The following is a 21,525-nucleotide window of genomic DNA, read 5'->3' on the forward strand; positions in this document are numbered from 1 at the left end:
GCCGCTGGGGAGCGACGTGCCGTTCCCGCCGCCACTAAAGCGCTTCCGAGTCACCATCGCTCGGCGGGGAAGTGGGAGGCGGCCTAGGAAGGGGAGGAAGGCTGCGTCGAGAGCTCTGCCAGCTGCACGCGTGGCCGCGGCACGGCTCGCAGGAGGGGAGGTAGCTCTCAGAGGCGGGTGAAAACGTCCTGTATCGCATAAGCGGTTCTCTTAATGCTTAATTACCTTAATATTCAATGCCTTTCGTCCTCGGCGCGCCGAGGGTGTACGCGTGTTCTCCTGTGGGGAGGATTTCGTGCCTTACCGTAGTTTATAATGCAGTCTTGAAAATACTTACTAAGTTTCAGCTGTTATTAAGTGTTTTAAAATAATTTATTAAATTATTAAATGATTAAAATAATTTATTGTGCTTTAAGTTTGTATTCGTGTGGTGGATAGAAGAGGATAGTTACTTAGGTAGGTATTCGTTTCCTACTCTTAATCCATGTATTCCTAAATTTCAGAACATACAATGTTTCCTCTTGGGTTTCTTTTCATAAGATACTAAAAACGATTACAACTTAAATCAGGTAAAAGCTTGTGATAAATCCCTTGCATCTGCTAAATACACTCCAGAAAGGCAAATGCTTGAAAACTTCCTGCAGGATGTTTTCTATAGAGATCCCAGTTCCCAGTCACTAGCACAAGGTCCATTGCAGCACAAGAGGGGGAATGGATGTGTTACCTGGGCACATGGGGAAATTCTGTGTGTGAAGTTCTTCTCTTTAGCTATTTTATTTACTTCATCCTCTCTTCTAGCTGAGTAGCTTGCCAGTGTGGTGGAGAGTAAAGGTCAACTGACAATGTAATTTTTTTGCAACCACATGGACATATGAAAATAGAGGAACAGTAAACATAGCAAAAATACACTAATAAAAAACCTTTGCTTAATGTTTTGTAATACATTGTATGAATTCTTAAAAACAAGATTAAATATATCATCATTCTTCTGAAGGGATTCCTCTGATGCTGTCTTAGTTTTCAAGCTGTATTTTGCTATCACATCGTTAGAGAGGAAATGCATTATTTTTTCCTCCTTGTAAATTAGGTAGTTTGTGTGTAGCTTAGTAATTCTGATAGCAGCTTCTACTTAAAAGCTGTTGGTGGAACAGTCAGTGATTTCTGCTTTTGGCTATGGTCGCTTTGTATGATTTTCTTCATATATATGCATCTACACAGGAAAAGGGAACAGAGGAAGTATTTTTAAAAAAGCTTGGAAAATATGTAGGAGAAAAAAAATGCTGAATGATCTTGTAAAAGTGGTAAATTCAGTACTTGTGACTTTGTTAAAGATTGCTGGATTGTGATTTAACAGTGGCTTGACCAACCATTGATCTGTATTTTAGCTTATTGAATCCACATTTTAAAATCTCATATGGGAAGGTTTTTTTCTTTCTCAATAGAGACCTAGTACCTCTTGCTGCTGTGGTCTTGGTAATATTAGACTGATGGAATCATGCCTCCAGCTGAAGACCGTTCATGTTTGTTGATGGGAATAAGGTATGTTGATAATTTTTGTTGTTAATGGTTATATCCCCCAAAGCAAGACTTCTAGACTTTTCCATGGTCCCTTGAGTTAAGGGAATTTAATGGGTCTTTTTGGTGTACCACAATATTTATCACTTGTGATCTATATTTTGCAGCTCAGAACTAATTCTGTAGCTTGTAGAATATGTAAATTGTTGGCACTGTATATAAATTGGGGGTTATATTAAGAAAACAAATTAGTATTTGCCAAATTTCTTTAGATAAAGCTGTAGTTTCCACTGTCATTTGGGGAATTAGCTTGTTTTTATTTTGTACAGTGGGTGATTTTAGCTGATGGGACCGATCATTATTCTGTATTACAAATGTGGTGAACCTTTGTGACTAGAAGTCAAATACCAAAGTCTTCAATGTTTACAAGACATGGACTAGAGAGAGCAGAGTGAAAAGAAAACTCTGGGAGAGACTCATAGGCAGGGAACAGTTGCTATTACTGTGGGCTGGGCAGAGGTATAAGTCTGGAGTCATCCAGTGATGCCAGCTCAGGAGCTCTCGCTGGCTCACTTCCTTTTACTGCCAACAGTTGTTTCTTTTCAGTTCCCAGATCCCAGCTTGGGAACATGCTGCTGGCACGTTATAAAGCCCATCTTTGCCTTCTCAGTATTAGCATGACAGCATGTGCATTTTAGAGGTGGGTTTCTAAATCTGAAAACTTACCATGCAGACAGGTTTTCTTAGTGCTTTTGAGTGTTTTGGTGTGCGTTGTTAGAAGATTCTCTGAGAAGAATTCAGGATGTATGTTTTTCTTAAGTTTATGTTAACTCAGAACATTAAAAGGCAGCGACGTTGATTTTTAGTTAGTAGTTATGACTGTACTTAACTGCTTTAATTCTATCTTACTCCAGGTACCTCAGAATTGAATTATTCTTAATACAGTGGCCCTACTGGATGAAAAGAAAATAATCTTCTGTTTTCCAAATGCCCAAGTTTGTTCTTTGCAACAACATGTTTTACTGTGGAAAAATGAAAGAAGGATCTTTCTGGACACTTTAAAGATAGCTGGTGGACTTAGCAAAATGCTTTGTTTGAGGAAGGTTTGCTTGTTTCCACTGAGACGTTACCAAGCTCGAACTCTGAGTAGTGATCTGCTTTTGAGCCAGATAAATAACTGCACCCATGAAGATGAAGTGTTCAGTCTTGTTGGAAGGAACAAGGCCAGGCTTTCTGAAAAACATGTGGGAATTGCGCTGAATGTGCTGTGGCAATTGCAAAAGAAGAGGCCCCTTCTATTAAGGACTAGTGACTATGTAAGAAATCACTCCCAGTTTCTTGCTCTTTGCATTTTAGCAGAAAACAAGGTACAACACATGGAAGATGAGGTGATAGTGGACACCCTGTACAGTATTCAGAGGTAGGCAACGTTATGTTGAATTCCACGTCTATACATTCTGTATATGGTAATAAAAAGAGTGTCGCTGTGAGTTCAAATTCCGACTATGAGGAAATTGGGACACTGTTCTGTCTGAGCTTCTGTACTGTGACTATGTGACAACTTCCTTTGCCTCAGTTTGCTAGCTCCAAGCAGGATTGATATGTTTTGCGCTCCCAGTAAATGAGGTTATGATTAATGCACAAATGTTTATAATGTGTTTTTAGGTACATTTGGAGGGAGTGATAGAAACATAAGACATGATACATAATGTGAAGATATGTCTCTTGCATGATTTCCTTTCAATTTCTGAAGCAAACTTTCAAACTGTTATGTCTTTGTTCTGAAGGCTCAATGTTGAAGACCATGATTCTCTAGCAGAAGTGCTTGTTACAGAAGCATGGAAAAGATTAGAAAGGCAAGTACTGTAATTCTGTGCTATGTGAATGGTGTAAGGTGCAGGCATTGTTTGCCTCACACAATGCTATTCAGAGTTCTCAAAGAGTATTTACAAGATGTTCCAAACATTATATAAGTATTTTAAGTGTCAGTTGCCTTTTGAAGGTTTTGGAAGTTATTTTTATATAATGTTGAGGCTTTGAGTATTGATGGAGTTTGGTACTTGGATGCTGAAGAGATTCAGATACTGCAACAATGGATGACTAACACAGATTTTGAAATATATTGTCTGTGATTTATGTGTCTGAAGCAAATTGCAAGTTTTAATGTTTACAATGTTAACTTCGTGCTTTCTGTCCAACTTTGAAATGGTAGTTTGAAACCAGCTAACCAGCTCATCTTAATACTAGTAATATATATATTTTTTATTATTATTTTAAAACACCAGCGTTTTCCCATTGTGATTGTTTTCTTTTGATATTGTAACTTTAATTTTTTTAATCTCAGGTTAAAGGCAGGAGCTAGTGTCAGTTTGGGCACCAACATCACAGAATTGCCTTTCCCAGCTTAACACCTGGGGCATCTTGACAAGTAAATAAATTCAGTGTAGTATGAACACAAAATGACATTCAGGTAATAATTTACATCCATTTTAGCTATTTCACAATTTATTGCTTCAGAACATAATCTTTATAGATCTCTTACACTGATCTGATTAAACTGAAGAACTTCCATTTTTTGGAGAGCTGTGTATGCACAATATGTTTTCGTATAAAGTACCGAGGTATTTTGACTAAGTTCAAGGTATAACTGTAGGTGACCAAATAGGAAATGTGTAAATATTGTTTCCTTCTTTTGTAATTTGAGCGTAACCTTTTATACAGTTGTTGAATTAGATTTTTGCCTTGTTATTCACTAGAAATAAAAGGTAAATACTCCTCTCTTTCTTTGATGTCTTAACAGACTTAGTTTACCAGCTCTATCGAAATTTGCACTGTGTTTATACAAGCAGCGCAGACAGTTTAGTCCCCTAATTGGCAAAATAGCTCATATTGTGGACATGAAACTGGATTCTATAGAGGATATAAGGTAAGTGTCAAGAGTGAAATTGAGTAGCATGAGAAGCAATATGTCACAACTGCTGGGGTTTCTTTGTTAAACACTTTCCATTTTTCTTACTGAAGGTGTTGTTGTTTTTTCCGGTTTGGGCTTTTCATGGACAGGTTTGCTCAGGTGACTCCATTTTCCCAATTACTTTGTGAAGAGTTTCTCTATAACCAATCTAAGTGCTTAATTAAAACTAATGTTCCACTTACAGTGGAAAAACAGCAGGTATTTCTTTAACCAGATTCTAAATTTTACATGGAGTTTTCTGAGAATTTAGAGGCTAGTGATTCACTAGAAGTTGTCTGTCTACCTTGAGATGAGTAGTTTCTCTCTTATGACATTAGTGTAGTTTATTATTGTGAGTAGTAATATGGAATCTTAAAGCAGTGTCATTTTTTTTAGACTGTTTTTTGACAAGTTGAATGAATCAATTCTCTCACTAAGGTATTTATTGGATTACCTTAATATTAAAATTACTTAAAAACCCGTCTCCCTAGTCAAAAGAGTCTGAGCTTCTTTTTCTTGCCTCTGTTCTGTCTGGGCCATTTTAGTAAAGGCTGCTCTAGGCTGCTCTTTTTTTCTGCTTTGTACAGTACCACCACCAGTCCCAACTTTTTTTTTTTTTTTTTTTTTAAAAAATATGGGAAGCCAGTTTATGAAACTAACTAAATGAGACTGCATTTCTTTAAAGGATTGATTCTCCTTTGTTTTTAGTTATCCCCTTAGGAAGGGATTTTTTCTTTAGGAGTGGTAGTAACTAGTTTCCCCAGTCTGTCTCTTGAGGATTGACTGGGTTTCTTTAGTTTTCATTGAACATCAAAGATCTTTTTGCATATTTGAATCGGGCAAGTCAGGGGTTTGCATTAGGCAAACACTTTTATCATAAACAACATTTCAGTAATTCACTGAAAGCAGAATTTTGAAATTATTTAGACAAGTGATTTTTGCTCAGCTATTTTTTGCACATTAGATTTAAAATTCTTCATGACACAGAAGTCAGCAACATACTAACTAACATTGCTTTCTTTGGCTAGTTTATTTAAGAAGTCTGAAATGTGTTACTTACCATGTTCAATCTGTAAGCATAAAATCTTTTGAATCTTTTTAGGATTTTGTCAGTTTTGATGATCAGCATATCTGATGTTATCTCACAGAGTTTTCGAGATCGATTACTACAGAAGGCTGAACAGCTCTTAGGAGAAGAGGATGAAGTCTACTTCAATTACGCCAAAAGAGTAACACAGTTTCTTCAAAATGTTAAACTGACGTACTATCCATTGCTAGAAAAATGTAATAAGATTTTTCTTAAAAGTGCCTCCCGGCTTGATTTACACAATATTAGTATTATTTTTGGAGTGTATGAGCAGCTGGGTTTTGACAGTGCTGAATTCAGCTTGGTTGCTAAACAGCTGCTGTCTGAATCGATAGATGATTATCATGATCCTGAAACCTTTGCAAAATTATTTTTTATTCTTGCGCCTATGGCTGGATCCAAGGTGAGAGAAAGGTAAGTTTTTTAACAATTTTGTCTTATTTATGACTTACACGTAATCTTCCACACAAATTGAAAATGCTGTAGTGTCTCTAGGAATTTCTGAGTCTATCTATGAGCTGAGCATTAGGTTTTCTAGTTGTAACTTTATAGCAGTGAATTATTTCATTCTGGAAACACTGTCACAGCAATTTGTCTTAACACAGTTGCATCAAAAGCTGGATCTAATAAACAATGGGGAGTGGGAATACTGTTATTCAAGGCCATCCTACAGCTCTGTCTCTTAGGCTGTATCACTTACTTTCACAGTGGATGATGGTAACAAACTTACTGCCTTTCCCCTGAGAAATACATGCGGTAGCATGTGTTGCTTTTTCCTTTTAAGATTTGCAGTAGCTGAAACAGTCCGAGTCGTGCCCTTTCTCAGTTTGCTGTACATCCTATTCTATATGAAAGGATGGCAGCAGGGAACCCTCCAGCATTAGTTTAGCAATTAGAGCATAGTATTGTGTGGCAGATCTTGCTCTGCCTGTTTGTCTTGCACCACAAAATCCTCTTTGAGGGTGGTGTTAGTCATGCATCTCTCTAAGTCTTCAGTTCTAGGCAGTATTTGCTATATTAATTAGTCATATTATCAGGCTTTTCTTCATGAGCATTTACTTCTATTCAGAGCTCTGGATATACTGTACAATCAGTTATGAAAGCCTGTATTGGTTTTGCCACAGGTGGCCAAAACCTTTTCCTAGATCCTTTTGTACTTTTTGTTGAAGGTCAAAATGAGGCAGAAAGTAATTAGCCTTATTTGCCTCAGAACAACTCATGTTTGATTCTGTTATCTGTAGCTTGCTGATTGATGGTGAATTGTTTAGTGCCTTAGAGTATCTTCCTTATTTTTGTACTACTTTCGGAAGTGTTGGACTCACTGTCCTAATGTAGTATGTTTGCATCTCAATCTGTGCCATAGAGATCTTCGCCATACTGTTCAGAAGAAGGGTTCACAAAACAAAGGTCCTTGGTTTTCCTGTATTTCCTAAAGTAGTCTGTTGGTTCTTTTTCCTCCCAGACAAAGAATATTGCTACAATCTTTCCTCCATCTTTTCAACAGTTTTGCTTTGGAAAATAAATATTTTCTTTTCCTCTTTAGGTTGCTAGTAACTGCAGTGCACGTGGCAGAAGGATTTAGCAGTCATCAGGTGTTGTTGATACTAAAGACCATGCAGAAAATGAGATGTAGAAATTCTCATCTACTCAAAAAGTAATTTTTTTATACTATTAAGTAGTTTTCTTCTATAGACAAATTATTTCCATGTAGTATGAAAAACTATGTAATATCCCATTGGGAGTGGAGAGTGTGTCACTTACAAATGCATATACTGTATATAATTAGCTATTACAGACTTCAGAATATCACACCTTGACCCAGAAGTAATTGAGACAGTTCAGGAATTTTGCAGAAGGGCATTTGAATCCTATCAAGTTAATATAATACAACTTCTAGCTTCTTTACTATTATGTGATCTTTTCTGAATAAACTTATTCTCTAACGATTACTGTAAATTTATGAGAGAAATGAGAATGTATTATGTTGCAGAGAACGTGTCCTATCTTAGAGACAAGTTATTGATGTGAATTGTTTCTTCAAAAATTATTGTGCTCTAATTTGAACTAAGTTGTATTGTTAAGAACCAAGGCTAGATTTTCTGCAATTGTAACTTGAACATGGTTTATAGGAGAGGTACTGTCTTTAATACAGTGAGGGGGTAAGCAATTGAGGTTTTAGGCACATGAGACTATCATCAGATATGTGATATGGAACAGAGTTAAATGCAGGTTATGAGCAGTCCAGATTGAACATAGTTGTATGAACCAAGTAGATCATTGTAAGAAAATAGACAAGTGTAACAGTGTGATATTGGTGGGAAGACCAGGTGAATTCATGCTTTTTCTTCTTGAATCTCACTGGCTAAAAAAGGTCTTAATAGAAGTCATTACCACGCTATACAAATCTAGACCTCTCTGACAGACCTCTCTGACAGTTTTAGACCAACATAGATGTAGCAACACTACAGTTATAGTTTAAATGAGTGTAGTTGTGCTGAACCTGGCAGTGGTGTTCTGTTTTTTTCCCATTCTTGGTTCGCTCATTCCAATGATCTAAATTTAACTGATTGTAAATTCTGTATCAGAAGTAATTAGAGTGGAGTAACTGTTTTGCTGTGATAGTAGATTACATAACTAAAGCCCTCAGCTGGAGAGAGGCTGTTGTATCTAAGTGGAGCACCATCAAAACTGAGGTGGAGAGGAGTGCAGGTGTATACAACCCTCCACTTAGGTACTGTGCAACGTGGGACACCCCTTTTTCAAATGGGATGTTGTGTCTTGCAGTATCTTTTGCATTAATATAATACCATGTCATCTTTTTCTGTTTGTATTCAGAATGGTTTCTGTTCTGCACAAACACTTGGATAGCTATCATGTATTACAGTTGATAAAGTTAACACAGTATTTGATGTTGTTGCGTTGCCACGATCAGGAGCTGTTTGCCAAACTAAAAATGTTGCTATTTGGGTAAGTGTGTATTCTTGAAAAAGTAATGGCCTATTTAATTGAAGTATTACACAGTTGTCTAAATATTTTAAATAACAAGCTAAAATGTTAAATTGTTTTCATGAAATATGAAGAAGTAACAAACTTAAAACAATTTGATTCTGTGAACACGTACATGGAAGGACAGGAAATGGATATTGTCTTGACTGTAGACCTAGCAGTATCTGCTAATAAATTTGGTATCTCTTTAAAATAGATTTTCTTCCCCCTCCATTGGCCACTGCAAAGTAAGGACATTGACCAGGAAATTTTTACTGGTACTTTACAGGACGGCTATGCATTACTTTTATGCTTTTTTATGTTATTCTTTGATACTTGAAGGAACAAGTAATGAAAAGTATATAGTAAGGGTGTCTTGGTGGGAACGAGTGAAAGTATGAAGCAGAATAGTCTTCTGTTGATTGAAGAACTCGCTAGTTCTTGTGGTTATGAAGTTGTCACATAGAACGGGAAATTCTGGAATTGTGGGAAAAGAGATCTGCCACCATTGCTTTCACTTCTCACCCTCTAGGAATGAAGTGTCCTGGCTGAATGTGTTTTTTTGTGGATGATACCTTTGTTCCTTAGGGATCTTAGAACTTGGTGCTCCTCAGGACGTCTGCTAAGAAGTTCATTTGGCAGTCACAGAAATTACCCAGGCCCTAGAAACCCACAGACTCGGTTAACAAGGGCAGATCTTCTATCCTTATTAAGGACTTCTGTGTTCTCAGTAACACTTGAAGCCTCACTGGCTAAGATGCCCCTGTCACCTTCCTTTTTTCAATTTTGAATAAATTAGAAAGAAGAAGTTAATCTTGGAATGAATAAAGCTGATAGTCACTCTCTACGTGAACTTTTCCAATGTCATTCATTTTGTACTTCTGTTATGCTTGAAACAATGTGCTGCTCTTGACTTTTCAAATAGAATTTTAATGCATGTAATTTATTAATATATTTTAACATTTTCCCTATGTCAGTACTGATGGTCTATTTTTCTTTTGCATCTCTTCCAGCTTTTTAAAATCTAGTGTCATACCTGCTGATACCGCTGCAATAATTCGTGTTCTGGCCTTGCTTCCTTCGTCTCAAGTAGAAGAAATCATTGTAAACAAGGCAACAGCAATTCTACCTCAGTGCAGTCTCCATCATTTGAATTATATTGCTACAGCACTTGTCAAATGGAATCACTATGACCAGTTGCACTGGCAAAACACTTCAGAGCTATGTGTAAAGCTTCTGCAGAAAATAAATGACTGTGGATTTCAGAGGCTTCACAAAGCTGGGAACTTAAATCTTCTGTTGGAAGAACTCACACATGTGAATGGAGAGTGGTTTCAGGAGGTCATCAGGGGGGAAACTGTGGCCACATGTCAGCGCTTGATAGACCAAATAACATGGGCAAATGTATTACAGTTGTCTTTTTTTCTCATAAAAACAAACCACCGCTGTCCTTCATTACTTGACAGAATAGCATCTGTGACTGTTGAAAATACAGACAAGGTATTACCGTTTTTCTTTCCGTCTACTGTGTAAGTTACTCAATAAGAAAAGGACAGGTTAGTAGCAAGTGGAACAGGATTAAAGCCCAAAAAAATCCATTGACTGGTTTTACATGAAGTTTTCAGGTTTTACTTGAAGTGTTTTTTTTTTTTTTTCCTCTTGAATCTGCCATTTCAAGTGAGTGAGGATTTTGAGTAAACATAAAAATAAAAATAAAAGGAATGTTCTTAGGTAGTGTACGCAAGTCATCTTTTTAGCTCGCTTGCAGGAGTTTTATATGAAGCAGTTTGTAATTTCATTCCGTTAATACAAATTTTAAATACAGGTTTGGACTTGGCTACTGTTTTCTAAGTAGATACTTAGATTGCTGTAGCTGTCTCTTATTTTCCATGATACTCACAGCTTTATAACAGTATTTTTGTGTTGGGCCAGAGGTCATTCTAGCTTAGAATCCAGGCTTTGACAGATGTGAGAACAGTTTGGTAGCAAGGACAAATAAAGGTTTTGAGATCCTCTCCCTGGAACAGCCTTCCACCAATGCTGAGATTTTGTAGGCTAAAGATGGCCTATGGATAATCCTCTTTAATAGCTGTTACTGGATCTGTCCTACACTTTTTTTTTCTGGATTTGAATCTACTTATTTTTTAAACCTTTACAAATTGACACACTGATAGTGATTTTTTTTTTGTAAGTTAATCATGATTGTTTAAAAGCATTTCCTTCCATTCCTTAAATGTGAAGTCTGAAAGTTTCAGTACATTATATTAAGAGAAGTGTTCAGCTTCTCCACAGCTATGTGTTATAAACAATGTAGTGTGGCTGTACTTGGAAACGTACGCTCCCAGTACCTTTTCTATTTCTACATCCTTCTTGAAGGATGGAGGTGGGGGACTAGAATAGCACAGTGCTAGGGATTTCTCCTGAGCATTGAATTGATGTGTTTCGGAGAACAAACCACAGTTTAAGAGTTTTTTTCAGTGTAATTCTCTTTGGAGCTCATCTTTGCATTCAGGTTTACATTATAATTAAATGTTTACATTATAGCTCATCTTTGCATTCAGGTTTATGTTATAATTAAATATTTTTTTTTATCTTGTTACAGTATAGCCACATCACGTTGTGTACGTTTTTTCATTACCTATTCTTGTGTGGATCTCCTCAGTGCCCTGTCTTTTTGGTCAAAATTACTATGTTTTCCTGCTGTCTCTTTTCAATTTTTTGAAAATTTTCAATTTTTTCTTGTGACAGCATAGTTTCTTTAGGAGCGTTGGATGGGAAACCTTTTTAAGAGCTTAAAGTGTAAGCATACAGTAATACTTGGATTATCTATGTAAAATAGATTTTGATTTTTAGCCATAGTTGCAATTTTAATGACTTGCGCATTTTATTATTTTATTCATTTTTCTCCAGTAAAAGCTAAGGACCAAAAAAAAAAAGTCTCCCAGTTCTGAACGAATTACAAAATCTTTTTTATTATAAAGCAATATTAGAATATTTTACACTGGCTTAATTTGGAATGTCTTTTTTCTCTCTTCCCCAGATCCACCCCTTTGAAATGTATTTTATTCTCTGCCTTTTCTCTATTCTGAACTATGATCCACCTGGCAATGAAGAGTTCTTTGAGAGTTGTATCCAACATCTTACTTCTAACTTGAGTAAGTGCATTAGAAAAACATACGTTGAGTAACATATAGACATTTTATTTTTACCGGACGAGAACGGGATTAAGATGGCATTTTTTTAAGCCAGGGGAAAAAATGTGTCTATGTTACTACTAATATTCTGCAAGATTGAATGTATGTTTTATTGGGTTTTCTAGCTTCATTTCACCCTTTAAAAATTGCTAATAATAAGGGAATAGCGAAGTATCTTGAGCATAGTATAAAACAAATGAAAAGTCTGATTAATGTACTATGCAGCTATTGGAATTAATTGTTTTGTCACTCCTCAAGGAAACATTAGTTAGGACAGGACATGTTTATAGTCCATCACAAAGAAGTGACTGAGTTGTAGGGGAAAATGTAGGGCCACTCAATTTTTTCTTTTTTGTTTGATGATGCAGCCTAATGGAAGTGCAAAAAAATTTTAGCTACTGAAATGTTGTGGAGTTGCCTTTTTAAGACAGAGTTGTTTCCTCCTGCAAAGAACTGGCAAGTGTTACCTTAGACTTTGGTGCAGTTAGCAGAGATACCCCTTCATCTGGATGTGTGTTCATTTAGTATGTTAAGACAGAAACTTGGATGAGTTGAGGTGCAGGAGAACATTGCAAGTCCTTTCTATGTCATGTTGTGTTAACGTGGATTTCCGTTTGGCTTTTAAAGGTTGTTTTGAAACTCACCACTTGGTGCTGCTTGGTCATGTTTTGGCAGTGGCTGGTTATTTTCCTCCAGCTCTGATAAAGACAATATTTAATGTTTCTTTCCTAAGCAAATTGGATGCTCAACTTGAAGGTAAATATCTAGCTCTGATGAATTTGGTTATGTAGTGTTTGACATAAAATGAAATTGTGGACATATATATGACTTCAGAAGTAGACTTATTCTTTAAATCATTCGGTGTTCTAGAAAAAACCCTCTGTGTAATCTAGTCAGTATTTGAAAGCTAGAAGGGAAGGAATGAACAAAAATCTGTGCTTTGTTTTAAAATACTGATATATATTACAGATGCTGCTGCCAGATGAGGGTTCATTCAAACAAATTTTATAGTCAACTTATTGCAATCACTATATTCAATTTTATTGGGAATAAAATTGCCTGAATGTAGTATTATTGCAAGAAAGAGCCATAGTCCAAAGGTCAAGAAATAATGTGGAATTCTTACCTGTAAGAAATGAGTCGCATTGGTCTCTTCTCCCTAAGTAAGAGACTGAGTGTTTGACTGTTTCCTGTCCTTGTTTGCTATAGATGCACTACTGACATTTTGCCATCCACCACCTAGCTAAAAGTTAAATGATGAGAGAGTTTAAATTGCTACTTTCTGTCATGCTATTGTTCTTAATATTGAGCAAAATTTATTTTTCGTTTTTCTTTAAAGGGTTTTTGAGAAGCTTTTTAAAATTTTGCAGCATGAATTTTATAAATAGTATAGTGCACAGATACCTGTATCTTTAGTAAATAATTCAGAGGTAGCCAGCTACTAAAATGTGATGGGTTTTTCACACTTCAGTTCACAGCTTTTTTTTACTTTGTTTAATTTAGTGCTGTCTGATACCTTAAAGCAGAGGGTCCGCTCACGCCTTATGAAACTGAACAGAGCAGTCTGTCTGGAATGCCCAGAGTTTCACATCCCTTGGTTTCATGAGCACTATTGCCATCATATCTTTTATACAGGTAAGTAATTTAGGAGGGGAAAAACTGCCCTTGTAATAATCTGTTTTCAACAGTCTGCTAGGCACTTGTTCTAAAACTTTCCTGCTGACAATAGCACACAATAGAAGCTCAGAAAGGCACACCCCCATTATCCACCAAGGGTGTGTTCTTGAAAAGTGTAAGCGTATTAATGTACTTAAGAGGGGATATTTATACCTAAGATACAATTTATATACACAGAGATGGTATATATGACATAGAGACTGAAGCAGGAACAGGATCATCAGAATTGTCTACTAGAGGAGATGCTGTGTTTTCAGAATGGATCACTGATCCCTACTTCATTTAGGAGGATGAACATTTGACTTAGATCTCTTAGGGTGAGCATTTTTGCTACCTCCTTTTAAACTCACTGCTGTCATCTTCCTCAGAAGAATCAAGGTCCATCAAGGCTGAGAGATGGAGTAGTTAAGTCTTCAGCTTCATAGATGTAGGAGCTGAGATCTTTGAGAACAGTGACCATTTTGGAAAGTCTAGCCAATGCAAACCCGGTATCTCCTCCATTAATTCTTAAGGAGAGATCTACTTTGCAAACTCATCTGCGTTACCTATGAGACTGAAGATATTTAATGGAGCAAGGTATTAAACAATCTGAAATAGGTAGAGCAGTGATGGATGGTGGGGTATCTCCATAAGAGATGCAAAATAAGTAAACGCTTATTTAACGATCTAAGCAAGATTAAAAACAAAAGTGAAACCTGAAAACAGTTCAAACCAGAAGCCAAAGTGTATGTCGAATGTGAGTGGGAAAACTCAGGATGGAAAGTCTGGATTTGCAATTTGTGCACCTAGTACATTAGTAGGCACCTGTCACTTTCCACCCAAAATGTGATGATATGATCTCTGAGCTATGATGGAATAACACCAGGGAACAGTGGAAAAGCTTCTTAAATTCAGTGGGCTGGCTGTCAAAAATGTAGTGTCACAAAGTGCTATTTGAAAATGTTGGTTGTTGTGCATTTTGATATGTGAATTCTTTATTTTGTTGTTACAGGTAGGAGCCGAATAAATCCACTGCGACAGCACGTTCACAAAATGCTGGCAGAGATCTTAGGAGGGAGCCATTATACAAGAGTGTCTGTTCTCACACCATACTACTATGAAATAGGTGAGAATTTACTCCTTTAAGGATTGCTATGGAGACTGCTGATACCACTATTATCACCAAAGTTAGGAAGCCCCTGGGGCTGTGGATTCTAAGGCCACAAGATACTGCAAAGAAGAAACTGCTGTTTTGGCAGTTTGTACAAAACACGCTTTCTAAAAATGTTATGGAATACAGATACAAATGTTGGATACTGCTAATTATGATTGTCACTTAGTTTTTCTGAATGTAAACACTATACTGATCAAATTATGTTTCCTTTTTCAGTCTGTAAACAGAGTTGTGTTTTCCCACAGATTTTGAGTGCATTCTGGATAAAAATAAAAAGCCTCTTTCCTATATGGCTCAGAATATGCTTCTGGGTGCTTTGGAGGGAGTACACTGGAGACGTGACATCAAGGTTGAAGGTAGAAAGGCTCTGCCACCAGGGGCTCAGAGGTTAGTACCTGGAAATTTTATATGAGTTCTTCCCAGTTTAGGTCAAGTTTAGTCCAAGATTTTTGATGGTTTTATCCTAAATAGTTGGTGGCATCCCTGGGCTGTTTATTTTTCTGTTCCTTTTTCCAAAGCCTTTATTAGCTTTAGCCTTCTTAGGTGTGGTGGGTAGGCCCCAGCCAGCAGGTAAGCTTCTACCCACTTGCTCGCTCACTGCCCCTCTGGTGGGAAGGGGAACAGAAAGAATCTGGAGGGTGAAAGTGAGAAAAAAATATATTCAGTCAATATAAATATAGATTAAGAAGTGAAGGAAAAAAAAAAGAAACAGAAATCAAGCATTGCAAATGCAGTCACTCACCACCAGCAGATCAAGCTCTGACTACTTTGGAAAAACTCCTCATCTTATTGTGGGCATGAAGTTATGTGGTGTGGAATATTGCTTTGGCCAGTTGAAGTCAGCTGTCCCAGCTGGGCCTCCTCCCAGCCTCTTGCCAACCCCAGCCTACACACTGTGGGGGCATAGTGAGAAACAGAAGGCCTTGATGCTGTGCAAGGACTGTTTAGCAACAGCAAAATAATGGGTGTAGATTTATCAACGCTGTTTTGATCACTAGTCAAAAATATGGCACCGTAGAGGATGTTATGAAGAATATTAATTCCATCTCAGCCAAACCCAGTACACTCGGGTAGATAGGGAGTTCTTGAAATTTGTATTTTATGAGATTAGACTACTGTTCTCCTCCCACCTCTTTGAATGTAAGCCTTGAAAATGCTGGTTGCTGCTTTTGCCATTTGAACAAAACAGATGCAAGAAGGAAATGCTTTTTCTAAGTGATGTGAAGTTCAAGTACATCTAGATAAATGTAAGGAAAATGTTTTGTCTAGTTTCATGGAGTTGTTTAATTTTCTTTTTCTGTGAATTGCTGGGTTTATCTAGTAATGGTCTAACTGAAAAAAATCAACTGAACTAGAAATACCACTTCTTGGTATTTAGTTAGAACCTGAAAGTAAATACACAATTTTGTTGTTTGCAGAATTGCTTTGGAACTTCTTGATTCAAAAGCTTTTATCAAAGATTCACATCACCTGAAAGGAGAAGCTGCAGTGAAAAAACGACACCTGGAAATGCTGGGGTACCGGGTCATTCAGGTGAGCAGTCAATAATATTCTGTGTCTTCTATTGAATTGTACCTGTAGTGCAGATTGATACATTTTCCTTACAACAGATTTAAAGGTAGTTTTCCTCTAATAGTTAAAAGCACCTACTGGGTGAGAACAATTCTTTAATTTAGGGGTGAAATTTCGAGCTGTTTATAGACTTTATAGAACTTGCACCTTCTCTGAAAGCACCTGCAGCAAGGATGAAGTTAAAAAGTCTTAGCCTTACCTTACTGCAGGCAAACTAGCAATCTCAACATAGCCTGAGTAAAGAAAAAAAGGTAAAATGGAAATTTCAGTTCAATACACGGAAGATTTTTGCATGAGGAAACAGTTGAACATACGCTCATTGACCCACACAGAGTCAGTTATGGCAACTCACATGTGGGTCATGGATGCTGGCTGTCACTTGGAGTGGTAGTACTGTGACTGCAACGGCTAGTGACCAGAGTTAATTCTCACTCATAAGCATGGATACATTTGGGTAATGGAGGTTCATGAATGCAGTTTCTCCAATATATATTATTACTGTGTTACCTACTTTAACTAGAACCCTTGTGTAAGCTTAAGGTTTTCTTCTTTTTTTTCAACATGACAAACATCCTTTCTCCTATTGCCTGACAGCACATTAGCCTGCTGACATACCATCCAGGTTGATGCATTAACGTTGCAAACTATCATGACCTGGGATTTTTCTCTCAGTTTGGGTTTCAAAATATGGAAGGTGGGAGATGGTGTAATGTAGTTGTCATAGCCTGTATTGTGTGGGTACCTGCTTCACATCTCTGCAACTGTTGCTGCTTTTTGAAAGCAAACTGACTCTACTTACATAAAGAAGAAATTTGTTTTTTCAGTATTTAGAATAAACCTAGTTCTTAGGACACAGATGATAAAATATATTAAGGTGGAGAACAACAGGTATCAGAGAGCCTTATCTTTGCTGTAAGATGGTATGTGGTTTGTATCAGGCAACATTAACACTAAGTTTGTGTGACTTTGTTCTACAGATTCCTCACTTTGAATGGAATTCTATGGTTTTGTCTACAAAAGGTGAACAGCTAGAGTATCTGAGAAGGTGTCTATATGAAACACAGTGATGTCGAAGACATAATAAAAAGTATTTTTTATACAAACACTTCATGTTCTATTAAACTTGTCATAACATTGGAATACTTACTTTCCAAAATCTTTGTGAGTCAGCTGGAACAAGACTTGCCATAGGGTATCGGGTATAATGAGACTGAATCCTAAATTTGTTAGAGTATAAAAGGCAGGTCACAATGTGCCACAAAGATATGATAAGGATGCTTAAAATCTCCTCTTGGTGGAAGTTGTTTCAAGTACATGGGTCTGTGACAGTTTTGCCATAAAAATTCATTATTGCCTCCTAAATAAATAGCACAGAGATTGGTCAGATATGAAACTGTCCAAAGAAAAAGCTGGAAGTATTGTGACTATGAGAGAGGAGGCAGCAGACATAGTGGAAACTATGTCTGTCCTCCAGCGTGTGACAGAATGAGCAATAGAGATCAAACATAGATTCTCTGTACTGTGAAACCAAGAAACTGAAATGCAGATTTACTAAGAATAGGACTGCTATTACAGCCATTCTGTTTTCATCTTCTAGAACAGAGATAACATGGGTGACTGTGTCAGGGGAGGGTGTTGTGTGGTGAGGAACCTCCAGCTGCTTGCTTTTTCTACCCTGTGATGTGGTGTGTGCACAAGAAGTAATGGCTTGAGCCTTCTGGAATGCCTTCACATACCTGAAAGGTAAAGTAGTTCTAGAGATCTGGCAGCCACCTAGACCCTGGAAACACCTGCAGTGCAGTTCAGTGTAACTTGGAAGTGATAACTGAGGGATTTACACAAGATCAGGAGGAAATAATGCTTTTTTCCAGACATAGGCACTTATTAGTGACTGGATAATTCACGAAAATTTTTATGGCCTTGTGCGTTGGACTAGCCCTCACTAATAATAACAAAATTAAACAATCTAAACGTGTTCTGGAAATAATGCAGTGCATAAAAGAGCAAAATTAGGCTGAAGAATGAAACCAAGAAAAGTCTTTAGAGAGTCATAAATACTACCGTGGTTATTGGTGGTGAAAAACATTGTTTTATTTCTGATGTTTCAAAACTATCCGCCAGTTATCAGGCTTCCTGTGATCACACTGAGCCTGGTGGCATAAGATACTGAAATGTACAAGGAAAAAAGTAGAATAGCCAGGAGAATGTTCATTGTAAAGTAATAAACTGTAGAGTGGTTACACTATGGCAAATGGACCCATTTTCAGAAGCAGCCATTGTGACTACAGTTCCTGCTACCTCACAAGGACAGCAAGTTGTGCCCCGCTCTTTCACAGACACACACAACGTGTATGTTTTCTTGCATTTTTTGTACAAGCATTCTTTTTACCACATCCTTTGAAGGCTGGCAGAGGTAAGCAACTACATTTCTGAATTGACCATTGTGCACCTGGCTGTCTCTTTTTTTTAAAACCTCAGTAGTAGGAGAGGAATATATTTTTATTGACTCAATCCAAATCAGTGTGCTGATGAAAAGCCAGGAAAAAGGGACAGAATTGATCCAAGTTGCAAGGTATTCTCCTCCTGAGGCAGTCCTCATGTGCGGGATGACTGAAAATACTAGTAAATTGTCTGCTTGTGGTGATGGTGCTTCTGATCAAACTGAAAAAGGCTCCAAGGGTCTGTCCTGTAAAAGTGCTTTAAGGAAATATCATTGAAGGCACAGCATACAGACTATCTGTATATTCTATTTTGTGTAAAATTGAGAAAATAATCATCAATATATGTTAGGATATCAGAAGGTGGGCTTCAAGTCAGAGGGCTGTTTTATACCCTGCTTCCGTACAGGTGGTCTTCAAGTAGCAACTATGGAGTGTAAAAAGGTAGCAGTGGCTGTAGATGGAGTGATCAGTCATGGACAGTCATGTGCCTGGGCCGGACCCTGCATTTCAGGTATGTTCGAGTTATGTATGGATAAAGTTAGTACTATTCACAATGGGGAGAGGATTGAAACTTGCTATCAGTGGATTCAGAAAGTGCATTTAAGAAAAGTAAAATATAAAACAAGTATTTTGGTAAAATGTGCTGCTTTTGATCCTTTGCAGTCATTTTCTTTCTAAAATAAATCTGCGAGTTTTACATGAGATAAATCTCCAGTTTACAGCAGCCTAACTGGAGTCTAGAAGATTTTAAGAGCAGCTGAAAAGCTGTGGAATTAAGGGAAAAACAGAAAAGATGTCCCACAGATTAGGTACCCCCATACAGTAACATGCTGAAATGAGGTGTGATGGCTGTACCTTTCCCATGTGTTTACCCCTCTCTCCTAGGAAGGCAATAGTTGCAATTACCGTTCAGTCAGGTGTAGTGGGCTTCATTTCCAGTTTTCCTCCTACATCAGTTGAAATTACATTGCTTGAGTGTTATGATACCCACTTTACTCAACGGAGAGATCTTTTGAAGAGATTTTCTAAAAATGGCAGGCATGTTCTACTTCAGCAAAACTGAGTGCTCTGATTTGCGCAAAGGCTATATGAAGAAATCCATATCCTGTCAATATGATAGTAATGATGAGCTGATTATTAAAAGAGGCGCCATTGATATTTTTATAGTGTTAAAGTTTAATTGTTACTAGTTAAAAGTTTAAACATCAAAATACATCAATTCTTTATTAGGTGGAAAAGTCCTCCCTGTCATAAGTGCTTGCAGATGATCAGTTGTTCTGGGACTTTTCATGAATGCTTGTTAATGGCCTCAGATCTCTGAGGAAACCTTCCATAAAATACTTGCTTTAGAAATAAATACAAAAGCATAAAAAAGTGGAAAATCCCTGTTACCAGAAGCCAAAACATAATAGGTGAAACTGCAAAGCTATTAACCTTGTAAACTTTTCTCTCTTTCCTCACGGCTGGCTACTAATACAGCTTTGGCTGAGGTCGGCATTTCTTGAGCCACAGAATATACTTTCGTTTTCAATATGTGTTTCAATTTCAGGCTAAATTAATTATTTTTAGAAGGCTCTAATGAAAATATTCTCAAAATATAGCTGAAGAATGCAGGATTTACATATACTGCTAAAGTGAGAAATCAGGCTCTGCAAACAGCCAGTTAGAATAAAATTAGCTACCTACTAGTTGTACTTAATTTAACAGTTAATTCATTCTTGAGCATTGTTTGGGGACTAAGCCATCACTATCCTGGACTGAGTGTAAGGATATGCAACTAGTTTTATTTTCTACTGAGTGGAAAAATAGAGTTCTCTCAGAAATCTTCATTTATTCTAATCAATTTTAATTCTTCAGGATTGTAAAGGTTAGCAAATATTCACCTCTTGTTGATTAGCTAGTAAATATCTTAAGACTTGGATAGACAGATTAACTGTTTAACAGTTAACAGAATAACTAGTATGCTGCTACAAAACTCTGAACAATTTGGGGATATTTTCATGCAACAAAACCAGAAGAGCCTATCTAAACTCCCTTGCCATATCCCATTTTCCATCATTTTGTTTACAATTTTGATAGCTTGAAGAGATTTAAGCGTGTAGCCAGGCAGGAAGCTCCAGTAGCATATCGAATCTCTTTGAGTATGCCAATCCATTCCTTCTTTTCATCATCATACCTGCATTTAACAAAATAAGGTCAGAATATAGCTTCTTAAAATTTGAGTTTGACATTTTTTCACTCATATATAAAAAAAGAGGATAGTCCACACATTGCAAAGACTTGTAGCAGCTTTGTGCTGAACAATGCTACAGAGAACTGCTTTTGTCCTCTTAGAACAGAAGTATGTTTTTGTGCATGCGAGTTGTCCTTTTCCTGGTCCCTGAAGCTCACTGCTTTCCTGTGTCATATTTCATTACTCCTATAAAAGCCTCCTCATCTTCAGTATTCCAGATGAATTTCTTTAAATTCTTACATATAAAGTTTTTTTTTTCCTTGTAATCCTTCCTATCCTTTTGCCAGTTAAAACTCCTGAATCCACCTCAGCAACTGAAGAGTCACAGTAGAGGCACAATATTTCATCACTGCTACCATGATTTAGGTAAATAAATCTAGATACAGATCTCTGATTTCTCAGAACAATTACTCGTTTGACTAATAATACATATATGAACCTCTCTGTGTATACATGCTTTCCTGCATAAGAATGTCACAAAACAGAGACCGTTTGTACAGTACACTTAAAAGGCTAAACCAGCCAACAGAACTTATTTTTTTCCATACATCCTTGCTATACAGTAAAAAAGAATCTAAATGTCTTGACTCAGACTGTTCATTAGTAGATGGAAATAGTCATTAGATTCAAGTCTCAACGTTTGTCAGAAAGTAACAAACATGCTATTTGGCAATAACTGCTTTACAACCTGAGATATGGTTGACTTCCAGAGTTAAAC

General features: G+C 37.0%; 2 protein-coding genes across 12 annotated transcripts in view; one reads left to right on the plus strand and one right to left on the minus strand.

Moving 5' to 3' along the window:
- FASTKD1 (FAST kinase domains 1) overlaps positions 1-21,525 on the plus strand; it is a 26,728-nt gene continuing 5,203 nt past the window's right edge. The window contains exons 1-19 of one of the 11 annotated variants that reach the window (XR_005821164.1): positions 1-160; positions 1,443-1,539; positions 2,122-2,215; positions 2,430-2,935; positions 3,303-3,371; positions 4,316-4,441; positions 5,568-5,966; positions 7,096-7,206; positions 8,388-8,519; positions 9,551-10,037; positions 11,578-11,692; positions 12,359-12,487; positions 13,235-13,366; positions 14,400-14,513; positions 14,807-14,948; positions 15,980-16,094; positions 17,731-17,876; positions 18,981-19,085; positions 21,095-21,173. Coding sequence is in view for 9 of the 11 variants with exons in the window: in XM_040561892.1 (XP_040417826.1) it covers positions 2,601-2,935; positions 3,303-3,371; positions 4,316-4,441; positions 5,568-5,966; positions 7,096-7,206; positions 8,388-8,519; positions 9,551-10,037; positions 11,578-11,692; positions 12,359-12,487; positions 13,235-13,366; positions 14,400-14,513; positions 14,807-14,948; positions 15,980-16,094; positions 17,111-17,200 (2,496 nt within the window). In the remaining 2 variants the exon portion in view is untranslated. Of the gene's footprint in view, positions 161-437; positions 457-480; positions 889-940; positions 2,216-2,429; positions 2,936-3,302; positions 3,372-3,857; positions 3,986-4,315; positions 4,442-5,567; positions 5,967-7,095; positions 7,207-8,387; positions 8,520-9,550; positions 10,038-11,577; positions 11,693-12,358; positions 12,488-13,234; positions 13,367-14,399; positions 14,514-14,806; positions 14,949-15,979; positions 16,095-17,110; positions 17,239-17,730; positions 17,877-18,980; positions 19,086-21,094; positions 21,174-21,525 lie in introns of those variants that run through there. The other 10 variants (XR_005821165.1, XM_040561900.1, XM_040561892.1 and 7 more) reach the window with 10 other exon arrangements.
- Positions 17,891-21,525, minus strand: part of KLHL41 (kelch like family member 41) — a 10,454-nt gene continuing 6,819 nt past the window's right edge. Inside the window, exon 6 of the mRNA XM_040561902.1 lies at positions 17,891-20,750. Within this exon, the coding sequence (XP_040417836.1) occupies positions 20,639-20,750 (112 nt within the window). The 3' untranslated portion in view covers positions 17,891-20,638. The remainder of the gene's footprint in view (positions 20,751-21,525) is intronic.

Source organism: Cygnus olor, chromosome 6 (genome assembly GCF_009769625.2).
Source record: "Cygnus olor isolate bCygOlo1 chromosome 6, bCygOlo1.pri.v2, whole genome shotgun sequence".
In the NCBI taxonomy this organism is placed as follows: domain Eukaryota; kingdom Metazoa; phylum Chordata; class Aves; order Anseriformes; family Anatidae; genus Cygnus; species Cygnus olor.